Raw genomic sequence first — 13,461 nt, forward strand, 5'->3', positions numbered from 1 at the left:
CCAGAAGTAAAAAAGAATTATGAATTTCTAAATTGTTGTTCAAATTATTATATTTTTCCTCATTGATTAATTCTTCATGTGTTATATTCCTTGTCCAAATATTAATAAAAAGGTAAATATATAGGAGTCTAAGCATTTTTTTATTGTAGTACTCTAAACCATGTTGCCAAATTGTACTTTTAAAATATAGGGAATCCGAGTTTCTTTAACAATATTGGACACATGCATCTAAAGTAGAATATATTTTCAAACAAATGTATCTCTTCTGTAGGTATCCTTCCTATGAAGGTACAAGCATATGTAACAAACATGAACAGACCCAATAAAAAGTAAACCAGTGGCTTTTAAATCTTATGATAGGCAGATTTGCTTGCAAATATATAACTAGGTGAATAGTTATTTTTATGTACTACACACTACTAATGGTGTTGGGCCACTGTAATATTAATAAAAAAAAATGTGGAGCCAATGTTTAAAATGATATTATGCAGAGACCTACACACTTACCTTCCACATATAGAGTGGCTTTAGACACTGCTTTTCCAGCAACAAAGCTGTATTCTGCTGCATCTCCAAAGTGGACATTTCTAATGGTTAGAGAATGAGACTGTTGCTTGGCTTTGATTTGGCATCGGTCAGTAGACTTTATTTCAACACCATTCTTCAACCATTTGTATGTGATGCCTTCATGGTTGACAGTAACTTCAAAAGTAATTGTGTCTTTTTCCTCTGCATTGATGTCCTTCAGCATGGAGGTAATGAGAATAGCTGTGGCAAAAATACATAACATTTAATTAATTTTCTATGGTATATCATCAGGTATTTTTTCCACTTCACAACACTAATGGTAATTTTAGGAGAACTAATTAAAAGAATTACAAGGTCCAAAAAGCATCTTCTACTTGTTAAATGTTGTGAGGGTGTATTTTATTATAGAGGCTTATAAATGTAATCTTCTTAAAACACATCTCTCTTCTTTCATGACTATATTTCAAAAAGCAAAACACAGAAAATAGATCAAATGAGCTAGACAAAATCTGTTGGTGGATTTATGGACCTATAAAGACTACTCAACATTTTACTCACAGGCCATCATTTAATCAACCTTTTGGTACCAAAATGGTTGATGTTAAGGAGGATAGTATTGGATAAACATATTTTGATTCAGACCAATAACACATTATGACCCAAGGTAATACTTACGTTTTACTGTCAGGGTGGCACTGACTTTGTCATTTCCGCAAATAAATGTATATTCAGCCGAGTCTTCACTGCTTGTGTTCATGATAATCAGTTGATGGAGTTTGCCCTGAACCACAATTTTAAATTTCTCACTCATTTCAATTTCCACACCATTTTTGAGCCATACAGATGGCACATTAAAGTGTGACACCTCACATTGGAATGAGGCTGTTTTGGTTTCAGGGACTTCAATGTTCTTCATGGTTTTTGTGATGTGCAGTGCTACAGAAAAAGGCAGGGATACAACAGTTAGTAAGCTGTATAAACACCACATGGTGACCAGTCGACTTTTATTGACTGTTGCTTATTGTTTCACCGTAAATAACTGTTACTGGTGAAATCTGGACTCTTGGCACCCATCCAGAAAAACATTTCTGATATTGTATATGAGTCTCATTTTAAAGCTGCTGGTTATGCTCTTTGGCAGGGTCATCCAAATATGTCCTTCCAGTATGTGTTGGCCCACAACACTCATAGTTCCCTGCCAGCTTTCAGGGATTATTGGTTGTTTAGGTCCAACTTAAGCTGCAGCACTACATGAACTATAGAATAACCCATGGATTTTTATTCTCAATCTTTTATCATGTACTAAACATACATCTATGCCTTTGGAACGTAACACTGCTTAGGCCTTTCTTTATTATCCAAGATCGCAGATAATGCCCCAGAGGACCAGTGATGTTGTAAAGTACTTACTTTCCACAAACAATTTAGCTTTGCACTCCAGCTGTCCAACCACGGCTTTATATTCTCCAGCATCGGCAGGTGTTACACCTTGTAGAACAAGTTTGTGTACTTTTCGTTCTGATATAACTTTGTGTTTATCACTTGGTTTCAACTCAACATTTTTAAAGAACCATTTAACTGGTACAGTATCATGGGAAACACTGATTTCGAAGGTAGCTCCAGTGTTTTCCAAGGCGGTCACATCCTTTGGTTTCTTGATAATTTTAACAGCTGAAAATGAAAGATAAATGGTTTAAATTCACCCTTATGGGGATATAAACTGTATTATCCTGTTTATGTTGATTACATCTGAAAAAAACCCAAATCCAAGAGTACCACATAAAGCCGTTTATAGAGTATCAGCTTCTAAATCGGAATTTAGAATATACTATGCTCTACTTAAATAGTCAAGGTATCTGAGAATAATCACGATGCTCTGTGGCTAATAATAAATAATCTGCCATGTCTGTTGACAAAAAAATACCAAAAATAATATGCAATTTATTTTATACAAATAAAATGTTTATCTATATTACTATTTGTACTCACTTTCAACATGAAGTCTTGCGTTTGCTCCAATCTTTCCAAGTTTAAAGCTGTAAACAGATTCATCCACAACAGCACAGTGTTTAACTTTCAAGGTGTAAACTGGTCCATCAACAGTTATTTCAAACTTCTCATTGGAAGATAACTCAACTCCATTTCTGATCCACTGGGCTCCTTTCACGTCTGGGTGTGTGAGCTCCACTGAGAAGATGGCATCTTGTGTTTCTGTTACAGTTTGGTTTTTCAAAGTCTTCTTTATCTTAACAGCTAACAAAAGAAAAACAGACGTTCAGTTTATTCAAACTCTTATTTGGTGATGAAACTTTATGTGAAACTTTATATACTTTACATGGGGGAATCTACAAAGTATTAAAAAGTAAGAAAAATTGATCTATATTGGATCACTAACCTTCAACCTTCAGCTTGGCTGATGTTTTTGAGGTTGCAACTTGGTAAGTGTATTCCCCGATGTCATCAAGTTTGCTGATGGGAATTATGAGTTGTCTCCTTGCACCAATCGCCTCACTTTTGATGCTATCACTGAAGCTTATAGGTTTTCCTTCCCTTAACCACTGTCCCTTTGAGCTTGGGTTAGCTACCTCACATTCAAAAACTGCTTTCTGGGACTCTGCAACTGTGAGATCAACAAGAGGCTTGCTAATTGCTCCACCTGTAGAAATACGAAATAATAATAATATTTATAGAGAACTCAATGCATTTTCATATTCTCATTTGTAACTTATTATATGGACAACTTTTAAATAGAAAGTAAATGACTTGAGCAGCATCTTATTTTCTAATAGAAAGAGAACAATATTTTTAGAAGCCATCAAAACAATGAATATTAGCAAACAATGGTGGATAACCCTTTCAGTATTTATGGCAATGGTATCATGATTGATATAAGGTTGTCCTGAACAGAAAACTAAGTCAACATGCAAAGTAGCTATTTAACATGGTAATATACTAGATCGTCCAAATGATCTAAAACTGATGTTTAATTTCAATATTTACCGAGGTATTTCTAACGTGTATGATAATATGGCAAATACACAACTATAAAGCTGTTTTTTTTTAAATAAATGCTGAGTTGTGATTTTGACATTGCAATCATTTAATGCAAAAATGTTACATGCCATGGATCTTGGCATGTAACATTTTTGCATTAAATGATTGCAATGTCAAAATCACAACTCAGCATTTATTTAAAAAAACCAGTTTTATAGAGCAATAATATGTGCAATAAACTTCTGATATTGATTTGTACACGTATACAGAGCCCAAATGTAAGAGTCACATTTCATTTCTGCTGATTCCGTTAAAGCTTATTTCTATTTATTTAAATAGATTTCTAGTTTACCTGAAACTGTGATCTTTGCACTGGTCTGCTGTTCTCCGGCAAAGAAGGTATACTGTCCTTCTTCATCTTTCATCATGTCTGAAATAGTGAGTGTGTAGATCTTCCCATGTGCAGCTATCTTGTATTTTGGACTTGGCTTCAGTTCTTCGTTCTTAAATTGCCACAAGGCATCAATGCCAGAATGGGACAGCTCCACTTCCAGGGTGACATTCTGTGTCTCGGTGCATGTTTGATCATGCAATCCTCTAATGATCTCAATTTCTGAAATAAACAATAATTTATCACTCTTCACCTTCCGATAAAGCAAAACAAAATTAAAAATTTTTTATTTTTGATCACTGCTATCCCTTTATAAAAATAAATAAATTAAAAAATAAATAAAATGTTTCTGTCTACTCTTATGGGCAATCAATGAACATCTACTTATTGTATATTATCTATAACCCCACAAACTTGTAAAAAAAAAAAAGTGATTACATTTTAAATTGAAAATAGTTCTATTAGTATCAAGAAACTATATGACATGTTACTAACCATATTCCCATATATGCAAAAAAATACATACTTTCCACTGTGAAATTGCAGCTTGTCTCCACTTTGCCAATCAGGAGTTTGTACTGCCCTTCATCTGATGCATATGTTCTGGTAAACACCAAGCGCTGTTTGGCTCCTTTGGCGATTGATTGTACACGGTCATCAAGCTTGACGGGATGATCATTAACATACCATTTGGCAGAGGGCAAATCTGCAACTGACACTTTGCATTCCAGAACTGCTTTTGTTCCTTCAACAGCATGGACGTCTTTGAGAGGGATAACAATATCCACACCTGTGGGTAATAATAATGTGCAATATGTAAAAAAAAAGAACACACAAGAAAGAACAGATTAACAAAACATGAAATTTGTGTTTGTGTTTCTATTCAGTAGTAACACTTACTATAGACGGACAGCCGCCCAGTTGTGGACAGATCAAGCTCTGGTATAGCAAAGGAATATTTCCCAGCATCTTCTGGTGTGGTATCTTCTAATAGTAGCATTTGTGATTGTTTGTCTATTACAATATGAATACGGTCACTGGGCTGGATTTCCTCTCCATCTTTCAACCACACTCCTTCAGCATTTTCCAAAGACAGTTTCACTTCAAGTTGAGCAATATCACCCTCGCATACTCTGTGATCGGAAAGTCCTTGCAGGAGGGAAATGGGGCGGGCTGTGCATAACAAAAGAAAAATGATAAGTTAACATGAACCAGGAAAGAGGATACAGTGCAGATGATTAACAATGCATCATATAAAAACTTACGTTTCACTTTCAATTGTGCAGTTGTCTTCTTTCCAGCCACAGAAAAGCTGTATTCTCCTTGATCTTCCTTAGTCACATCTTTGACTGTGAGGACATGACGACCTCGTCGGGATGTTATAGAATATTTACTGTTTGATTTGATCTCAGTGTCTCCATGAAACCATTTGCCTTCTGCATCCTCAAGGGATATTAGGCATTCTAGTTCTCCTGTCATTGTTTCTGGGACCTCAACGTCATCAAGCTCCTTAAGAAACTCCATAGGTGTGCCTAGAAACAATTTAAAAATTTAAAGTTTAAGACATTTTCCATTTTCAACCACTGCAAAAGTATGCTGCTTTAACAAGCCATTTTGCAACATCTTCAGGATAAAGATACATTTTATGGGCATCATGTTAAAGCCATATGTGATGTGGTAATTATTACAGCTATATTAAGTACATTAACACAATCCTTTTTGTTTTGGTTTCTATTTTGAATTGCAAAGGGGGCAATCATCTTATGATAAAACATATTACATTTATTAATCCCATAATAATACTATGAAATATTCACATACCTTCAACAATGAGCTTAGCAGTTGTTCTTACAGTCTCATCATCTCTGAGCACACAACTGTAGTCATCGACATCTGACATGTCAATTTGGAACACAGAAAGGAAGTGGGCCTTCCTGTCAGAATGCATTCGGTATTTATCTCCAGAATGGATTTCCACTCCATTTTTGAACCATTTCACTTTGACAAATGGTTCTGATGTTTCACAGTCAAAGGTTGCCATTGAATCTTTTTCCTTTGATGTCAAATCTTGTAAAGCCTCCGTGAATGTTATTAATTGTTTTCCTATGAAAAGAAATATAACATGATTAAGTACAGAAATAAAAACAACAGAAAGTATTGTACGGTTGTAAAATAATAAATTTGCATATTGTGTACCTTGTACCAGCAAGAATGCGTGGCTTGAAGTTTCACCCGCAACATTGATGGCTTTCACCATGATGCTTGCTGAGTCTTCAGCCACAACATCTCTGATTACTAATTCACAAACATTATCTTCTGGCCAGTACCAATAAACTCTCTCGGATCTTTCAATCTTGATGCCATTTTTGAACCATTGGCATTCTGGGTCTGGTTTTCCTACAACACGGACTCGGAAGTGAGCTTCGGCTCCCTGAGCTACAGTTTGGCTTTGAATTCGTTCTAATATCTTTGGAGCTTCCATACTTGGAGATAACTCTACTCTGTCTGGTTTAAAGGTTGGAATAGTAATTTTTCCCTCAAGTTCTAAAGCTTTCTTTTCCTCCTCAGTTAGTTCTTTGGTCCAGTGAAGAAGATCATCTTTTGTCTTTTTCAGCAGGTCTTCATATCCTTCATCCTTTCTACGAGATTTCAGTTCAACTGCAGTAATAGCTTCATAATACCCTTCTTCTGTTCTACGCTTAAATTTACTACGTAGTTCTTCTGTTTCCTCAGAAAGCTTTTCATGGGTAATTCTTTCTGTTCTTTTCAGTTTTACAACTTCTTTTCCAGCTGCATCAATTACCTTGTCTGCTTTTTTCACTTCAAATTGCAGTTTTCCTGGCTCTGGAGGTGGGGCTACTACTTTCGGCTCATGGGTTCTACGAAGTACTGATCTAAAATCTTCTTTCTGCTGTATCTCAAGTTTTACTACATGTTCAGTAACACCTTCAGGATTTTCAGCAGTTACCTTTACTTCTCCAGAGTCATATGATTTGCAGTCAACAATTTCAAGATAATATATGCCATCATATCGAATTCTAAACCTTTTGCTTTTACGGATAAGCTGTCCATTAAGGTACCAGTTTACTTTTGGCTGAGGATACCCAGTGACACGAGTACGGAATCGTGCAATTTCCCCTTCCATCACTCTTGCTGGCTCAGGGAATAAGACAATTTCTGGTTTTTGCTTTTCTTTTATATCTTCTGTTAGTCCAGCGGGAGCCCCTGCATGGGCTAGCCTTTCCAGTTCTTCGATTCTTTGCATGCCTTTCCTACCTTCTGGCAACTGAGACTCCTCAACAAGACTTTTCTCATCTTTAACTATTAAAGTTGCTGATGTATGGTCTGTTCCATATTTGTTGCTTGCCCTGCAGGTGATCACACCACTGTCTCTTGGGTAAGCTACTTCATAATCAAGACTGCAATAGCCAAACTCATTTACCATGCGAAGTCTGTTGGCAGCATCCAGTGGTTTCCCATCATGTAACCACTCGACGACCATTGTTGGGTCTCCAATTGGAGTAAGACGGCATTCAAAATGAGAAGGTCCAAAACGTTTCAGCCTTACAGAAGTGAGCTTCTTCTTAAAGAATGGCTTCTGCTGCTTTTCTTTATCATATAGATCTCCTTCTTCCCACTGCTCCTGGCCATATCGAAGATGAAGTGGTTCGAGTTCTGGAGCAGAAATCTCTTTGGCTTTGTATGTTCCCTTTGGAATGATTAATTTTCTCTCAGGTTCAGGTTCTGCAAATTCAACTTCAACGTTTACTTTGCATCTTGTAGTGTCACGTCCAGCTTTATTAATAGCAGTAGCAGTATACCATGCGGCATCATGGAGGACTGTGGAGTCTATCTTAAGTGCTGCTTGTCCTTTTGTTCCATCAATTCTACAATTTGAAGAGAAAGCAAGAATGTATCATGGAAACTATTAATTTAAAAGTAGTTCTACCAAAATATCATGAATGAAATTTAAATAAATACTCACTTTATGTTAGGAAACTTGTGTGGTACAACAATGTCACTGTTCTTGAGCCAGACAATATCTGGATTTGGGTTACCAACAGCCTTCACAGACATCTCTAGCTTAGAACCTTCTTTGACACTGACATTTTTCAGTTTTTCTACAAACTGTGGCCTCTTTAAATATTCTTTTGCTATAGATAATAAAACACATATTAAATGATGAAATAATACGTATTTACAAACTATGCCAACAAAAACGTAATGCCATTCATAAACCATAAATACCTTCTACTGTCAAAGTCATTGAAACTGAGGTCTTGCCAGCTCTGTTCTGAGCAATGACTGTCCATTCTCCAGAATCAGTTGGCATTGCAGGAACAACGATTAATGATTGTGTACCATCTTCTTTTACAACAATCTTATGTGTGTAGTCATTGACAATCTGTTGACCTGTAAAATAACATTTCATCTATCAACAAACCATGTTTCAAAACGCATCTGCCCAAATAACACCCAATAGGGACAAATGTTCAGTAGATAGAGCTTTTGGTACAGTGAAAAAGTCTTGGGTACTACATTATTCTTCACAGTGTATGTATTAAAGTGAGAAATTTTGTATTTGAAAATACAGCCTCCAAAAAATAAACATTTGGTGTTTGAAATGGCTTCTGGAACTGTATTAACCATTTTTCAACAAAAACATGTCAACATATAAAATACTTTAATACAATAAAATATTAAACACAATCTATTTATTGTGATATTTGATATAATATTGGTTACCATAAAAAAATCTGTAGATTGCAGCATTTAATATGCCATTATTTCTGATAAATATTGTTTGTTATAAACATTCTTATGAATGTTCTACTTAACCAAGTTGCCTTTGTTTTAACAAATCAATCATGTCCTTCTGTGCCAAGATACATGGAGATTAAGCAATGCTACCAAACACAGTTTTAATACTAATGTGTGTTATGCATTATTGCTCAATAAGTGGAAAATATATCATGCATTTAGTTTGAAAAACAATTTACCGTTGTGAAACCAAAATGTCTCTGGCATTGGTCTTCCAACAACTTTCAGGTCAAATCTTGCTGTTTGACCCTCGGCACACTTAACAGATGCAGGTTTCAACACAAAAACCGGTTTATATAATCTCTCCAGTTGGGACTCATCCGTTTCATCCAACCTACGAGCAGGTGAGCGCGCAGGAGAGCGTCCAGGAGAACGGCTTGGTGAACGAGGTGATACAGATCTATAAATAAAAAATATTTATTGTTACTATAGCTGTATGCTTTATCCATTCAACCTTCTGGTGTCTAGCAAATATAAGAGATATTTGATGGACTACAGAATTGTCATACAAAGATGTCCATGCTGCTCTTTAATCAGCCTGTCTGCTTCAGCCCACATCCATTTTATTTAAAGGAACACTATAGTGTTTGGAATACAAATAACTATTTCTCACAATATAGAGCTGGACCCCCTCAGAGTGGATTTAAAATATAGTTTATTACCGCCGTGCCTGACCCCATTCCATGACTGAGATCATCAATCCATAAACATTAAGCTGTGGTGGTTCTGGTGACTATAGTGTCCTTTTAATTCTCACTCTCCTCTCAAATCTTTGCTGCTCAGGCCACATTGTCACGTGCTATATATTTCTCATTATCATACTGTACACATTTGAACGGTTTCTTTTTTTAAGCCTATACAATGAACTTGTTTAGTTTTTTTGCTGATTTCCTTTCTCTGTTCAATGACTGTCAATTCTCCAGAATCAGTTGCCACTGATGGAACAATAACTAATTCATCTGTACTGTTGTCCTTCTATTGATTTATGTATTGCACTGGACTTTTCTATTCCCACTTTCCCTGTTAATACTTTATCATATGTACCAAGGGCCTGTGATAGGTCTCACATGTGGACAAGTCCCTTATGTTTTTAATAGCTATTTCACTGATGTTTGCCTTGTTCAAGTCTGATGCAATGACTATATGCATGAAAAACACTGAATTCCATAACATGACAAATTACCGAATTCTTTTAACTGCTTCTGGTGATGGTATGTATGCGGGTCCTCCTGTTGGTGCAGCAGGCTCAACATATAGTTTTCCTGAGCAAATGGCATTTCCTTTGACATTACTAGCTAATGCTGTGTAAATTCCTTCGTCTTCAGTCGTTAGAACATGGATACGCAGACTAGCCCTTCCATCTTGTAGGGTCTCCATGTGATAGCGTCCTTCCTGTTTAATACGTTTACCATCCTTGTACCATGCAATCTGTAGTGACAAGAATAATATATGCACTGTATGAATAATGGTAGTATTTATAGACCATTATAGCTTATAATGTATTGGGAATCATATATCTTGATGTACATTAAGGCATTCTTTATTATACCAGCTATGCAAGATAGATAGACAGATAGATAGATAGATAGATAGATAGATAGATAGATGATAGACAGACAGACAGACAGACAGACAGATAGACAGATAGATAGATAGATAGATAGATAGATAGATAGATAGATAGACAGACAGATAGAAAGCATAGATAGATAGATAGATAGATGAGAGATAGATAGATAGATGATATCGTAGATAGATAGATAGATAGATAGATAGATAGATAGATAGATAATAGACAGACAGATAGATAGACAGACAGACAGAAATACAGATATAACGTGTCCTACAAAGAGTATATAGAACAAATATATTGATATTTTTTCCTTTTACGTATCACATTCAAAGCATGTACAAATACAAGTTTTCCTATTTAACAAGGGACCAATAGTGTTATACACAAATAATTGCTAATGTTAGCTGCCTTTTTATTGGAGATATGGTAATATACATGAAAAATCATATTGCATTTTGGTTCAGGTAGAATCTAGCTGAACCAAAATGGTAGAACAACCCTACCTTTTCATAATGGAAGACAGCCCACATTTATTAGGAAGAATAAACACGACTAACAGGGTTATTCACCAAATCAGAAATAATGAAGAAGTGACAAGGAAATTGCATATTTAGGCCAATATAGCTAAGCTGGAAAACCAGAGCTAATTGTCCAATTGTCTACTTTAGCCACACATTTGCATTCCCCTTTCCAATTATTCACAATTGCTATGTTGGTAAATAACCCCAGTTTAAAGTTACATTGATTTACCATAGAAATCTGTAGAGCAATCAGTATATTTAAAAATGACATTTACATAATCATGATTTCTCCATTTACTACATTTGCCTAATTTGCATGATACCCTGAGATTTGCATGGATGTCACACAATACCTTCGGTAATGGGTATCCAGACAACTTGCAGTGGAAAGTAACACCCATTCCTTCGAGAATCTGGTAGCTCTTCAGTCGTATGTTGAATCCTGACTCAATTGTTTCTGATTCAGATATGTCAACAATCATTTCCTCTCCGTCTTCTTCAAGCAGTTCTTCAAGGCTTGTCTTAATAATTCTGTATTCAATCTCTTTGATAAGTTTCTCCTCGAATGAAGTTAGCTGATATTCCTACAAAACAAGACTACCATTAGAATAGCAATAAAAACAGTAAATGTGAGTGGTATGTTGAGTAGGAAGTGGAATACAAATATAATATTGACTTGTCTTATTTTATTGGGTAACTGTGATTGTAAATGTCTTGAATTATAGTAGAGCATTTTAAGACTTTCATCTTTCATGTGCATTAGAATACTCTATATTCTTTATTATTGCGGTTATACGTGCTACATCATACTTTTTTTTACAACTACAACATTAGTGTTTATTTGTCTAAATTATTCTAAAAATAACCGTTAATTTTGGTAATAGCTTTTGCTTAAACTATTTGTTGGACGCGTTTTATTTACAATATTTCTCTTACCTCAGCATGTATGGTAGTTTTCACCAAGGTAGTATCCTTGGCCATTTTCTTCCTAATGAGAGCTTGTTCTCGCTCATATTCCTTGTCATATTCAACTCGAAATACTTCCGGTGCCATTTCAGCCTCTTTTGGCTCCGGTACAAATGGAGTCACTTCTTCGTGCATCCTCATGTAAGAGTCATATTCAGCTATTAAAAATCCAAGATGAGATAATAAGAATTTCAAGCCATTGTCAGAAATTATCCTACTTATCAACAAAGCTTTTCAAGAATGATCAGTTTACTTACATTCTTCCAAAAGACTTGTCGTTTCAGACGTTTCTCCATGTTTGTTACGTATAATGACGCTGTATTCTCCAGCATCATCAGCAAAAGTCATAGAAATCTCGAGTTTACATTCTCCAGATTCTTTGTTATATGCTACTTTGTATCTTAAAAAAAAAAAGAACTATTGATAACACAGCTGTACACAAATTGATTTTACTTAGTACTTACTATATTGTTTTAATAAACAAAACAAAAAAAAAGCCCACTGCCCACTTTAACCCCTTAAGGACACATGACATGTCTGACACGTCATGATTCCCTTTTATTCCAGAAGTTTGGTCCTTAAGGGGTTAAAGACCTAGGTTTTAGGTCCTTGATCATTTATTCTGCACTTGCACTTTTGATTGCATGTGGAGTGCGTCACCCACTGTCTTTTTCTGTGTTTAACATTTCTGTTTTAGTTAACAATTTTTATGCTCTACATTCTTCTTCACTACTAGTTTTGACACAGAAATGAAAAGTCGAAAATTGTTTTTATTGTGAAATTATTACCACGTTTTGATTATTTATATTATGGTCAAAACTACACCATATTATGAAAATGTATCAAATGGATTAAAAGGTATACATTTATTTTACAGGTGTAGATGGGGATGTGGCCAGGGGTAGGGACATTTGGAAACATTTTAGGTGACTTAATAATCATTTATGCAACTAAAATATAATTTAGAACAGGAAACATCTTTTTTTTTTTTTTTACACAGACTAACTTCTAAACACATTTATTGAAGCTTAAAGACACATTTCTGCTATGAGTATTGAATACTATAATGGTGAAGCTCTGTTATACACTCAGACACACCAACAACATGAAGCTCCTAGACCTTACCAGAACAAATAACAATAACATTATTTATTGAGCAACTCTAGAATGTAGACATACCTGTATCCAGTATTTAGGGGAACACCAGCCTTTTTCCAATAAACGTGTGGCTTGGGGTTGCCTCCGATCTGGCATTCAAAAATAACTTTTCCTCCCTCAACTAACTTCTGTATAGTGGGTTTTCTAGTAAAGAAAGGAGCTACTCCTTCACCAGTCTCTTGAGTAGTTGTCTCAACTTCCATTTTCTGTATTTCTTCTACATATCTGGAGAATAAAGAATTTATGTTAGAATTTTAATAAAATTCTACTTTATTAATAGATTGATTTAATAACTTTCTACAATATGGATCTAAAATATATATTTCAGCATCGAGATTCTGAAAGTTAAAATAAATACGCATGGTCAATAGGGTGAAGGGGACAGCATGTGGTCCATCATGTCTAGCACTGAGTAAACACAAATTTAGACTGATTGTCCATTAGCAGTAGTTACCATAAACAAGTTAAAAATAACATTCTAGATTATAGCTAAAATATACAAACTTCTA

General features: G+C 35.2%; 1 protein-coding gene across 1 annotated transcript in view; it reads right to left on the reverse strand.

Annotated features, from left to right (window-relative positions):
* Positions 1-13,461, reverse strand: part of TTN (titin) — a 244,075-nt gene that overhangs the window by 202,081 nt on the left and 28,533 nt on the right. Inside the window, exons 16-34 of the mRNA XM_063429784.1 lie at positions 12,974-13,177; positions 12,052-12,194; positions 11,765-11,952; positions 11,182-11,412; positions 9,918-10,162; positions 8,914-9,134; positions 8,162-8,326; positions 7,899-8,067; positions 6,110-7,800; positions 5,735-6,016; positions 5,179-5,445; positions 4,814-5,086; positions 4,440-4,703; positions 3,875-4,135; positions 2,924-3,184; positions 2,518-2,781; positions 1,939-2,199; positions 1,204-1,464; positions 508-768 (exon numbers count right to left, since the gene is read on the reverse strand). Coding sequence (XP_063285854.1) covers positions 508-768; positions 1,204-1,464; positions 1,939-2,199; positions 2,518-2,781; positions 2,924-3,184; positions 3,875-4,135; positions 4,440-4,703; positions 4,814-5,086; positions 5,179-5,445; positions 5,735-6,016; positions 6,110-7,800; positions 7,899-8,067; positions 8,162-8,326; positions 8,914-9,134; positions 9,918-10,162; positions 11,182-11,412; positions 11,765-11,952; positions 12,052-12,194; positions 12,974-13,177 — 5,912 coding nt within the window. The remainder of the gene's footprint in view (positions 1-507; positions 769-1,203; positions 1,465-1,938; positions 2,200-2,517; positions 2,782-2,923; positions 3,185-3,874; positions 4,136-4,439; positions 4,704-4,813; positions 5,087-5,178; positions 5,446-5,734; positions 6,017-6,109; positions 7,801-7,898; positions 8,068-8,161; positions 8,327-8,913; positions 9,135-9,917; positions 10,163-11,181; positions 11,413-11,764; positions 11,953-12,051; positions 12,195-12,973; positions 13,178-13,461) is intronic.

Source organism: Pelobates fuscus, chromosome 8, assembly GCF_036172605.1.
Source record: "Pelobates fuscus isolate aPelFus1 chromosome 8, aPelFus1.pri, whole genome shotgun sequence".
Lineage (NCBI taxonomy): Eukaryota > Metazoa > Chordata > Amphibia > Anura > Pelobatidae > Pelobates > Pelobates fuscus.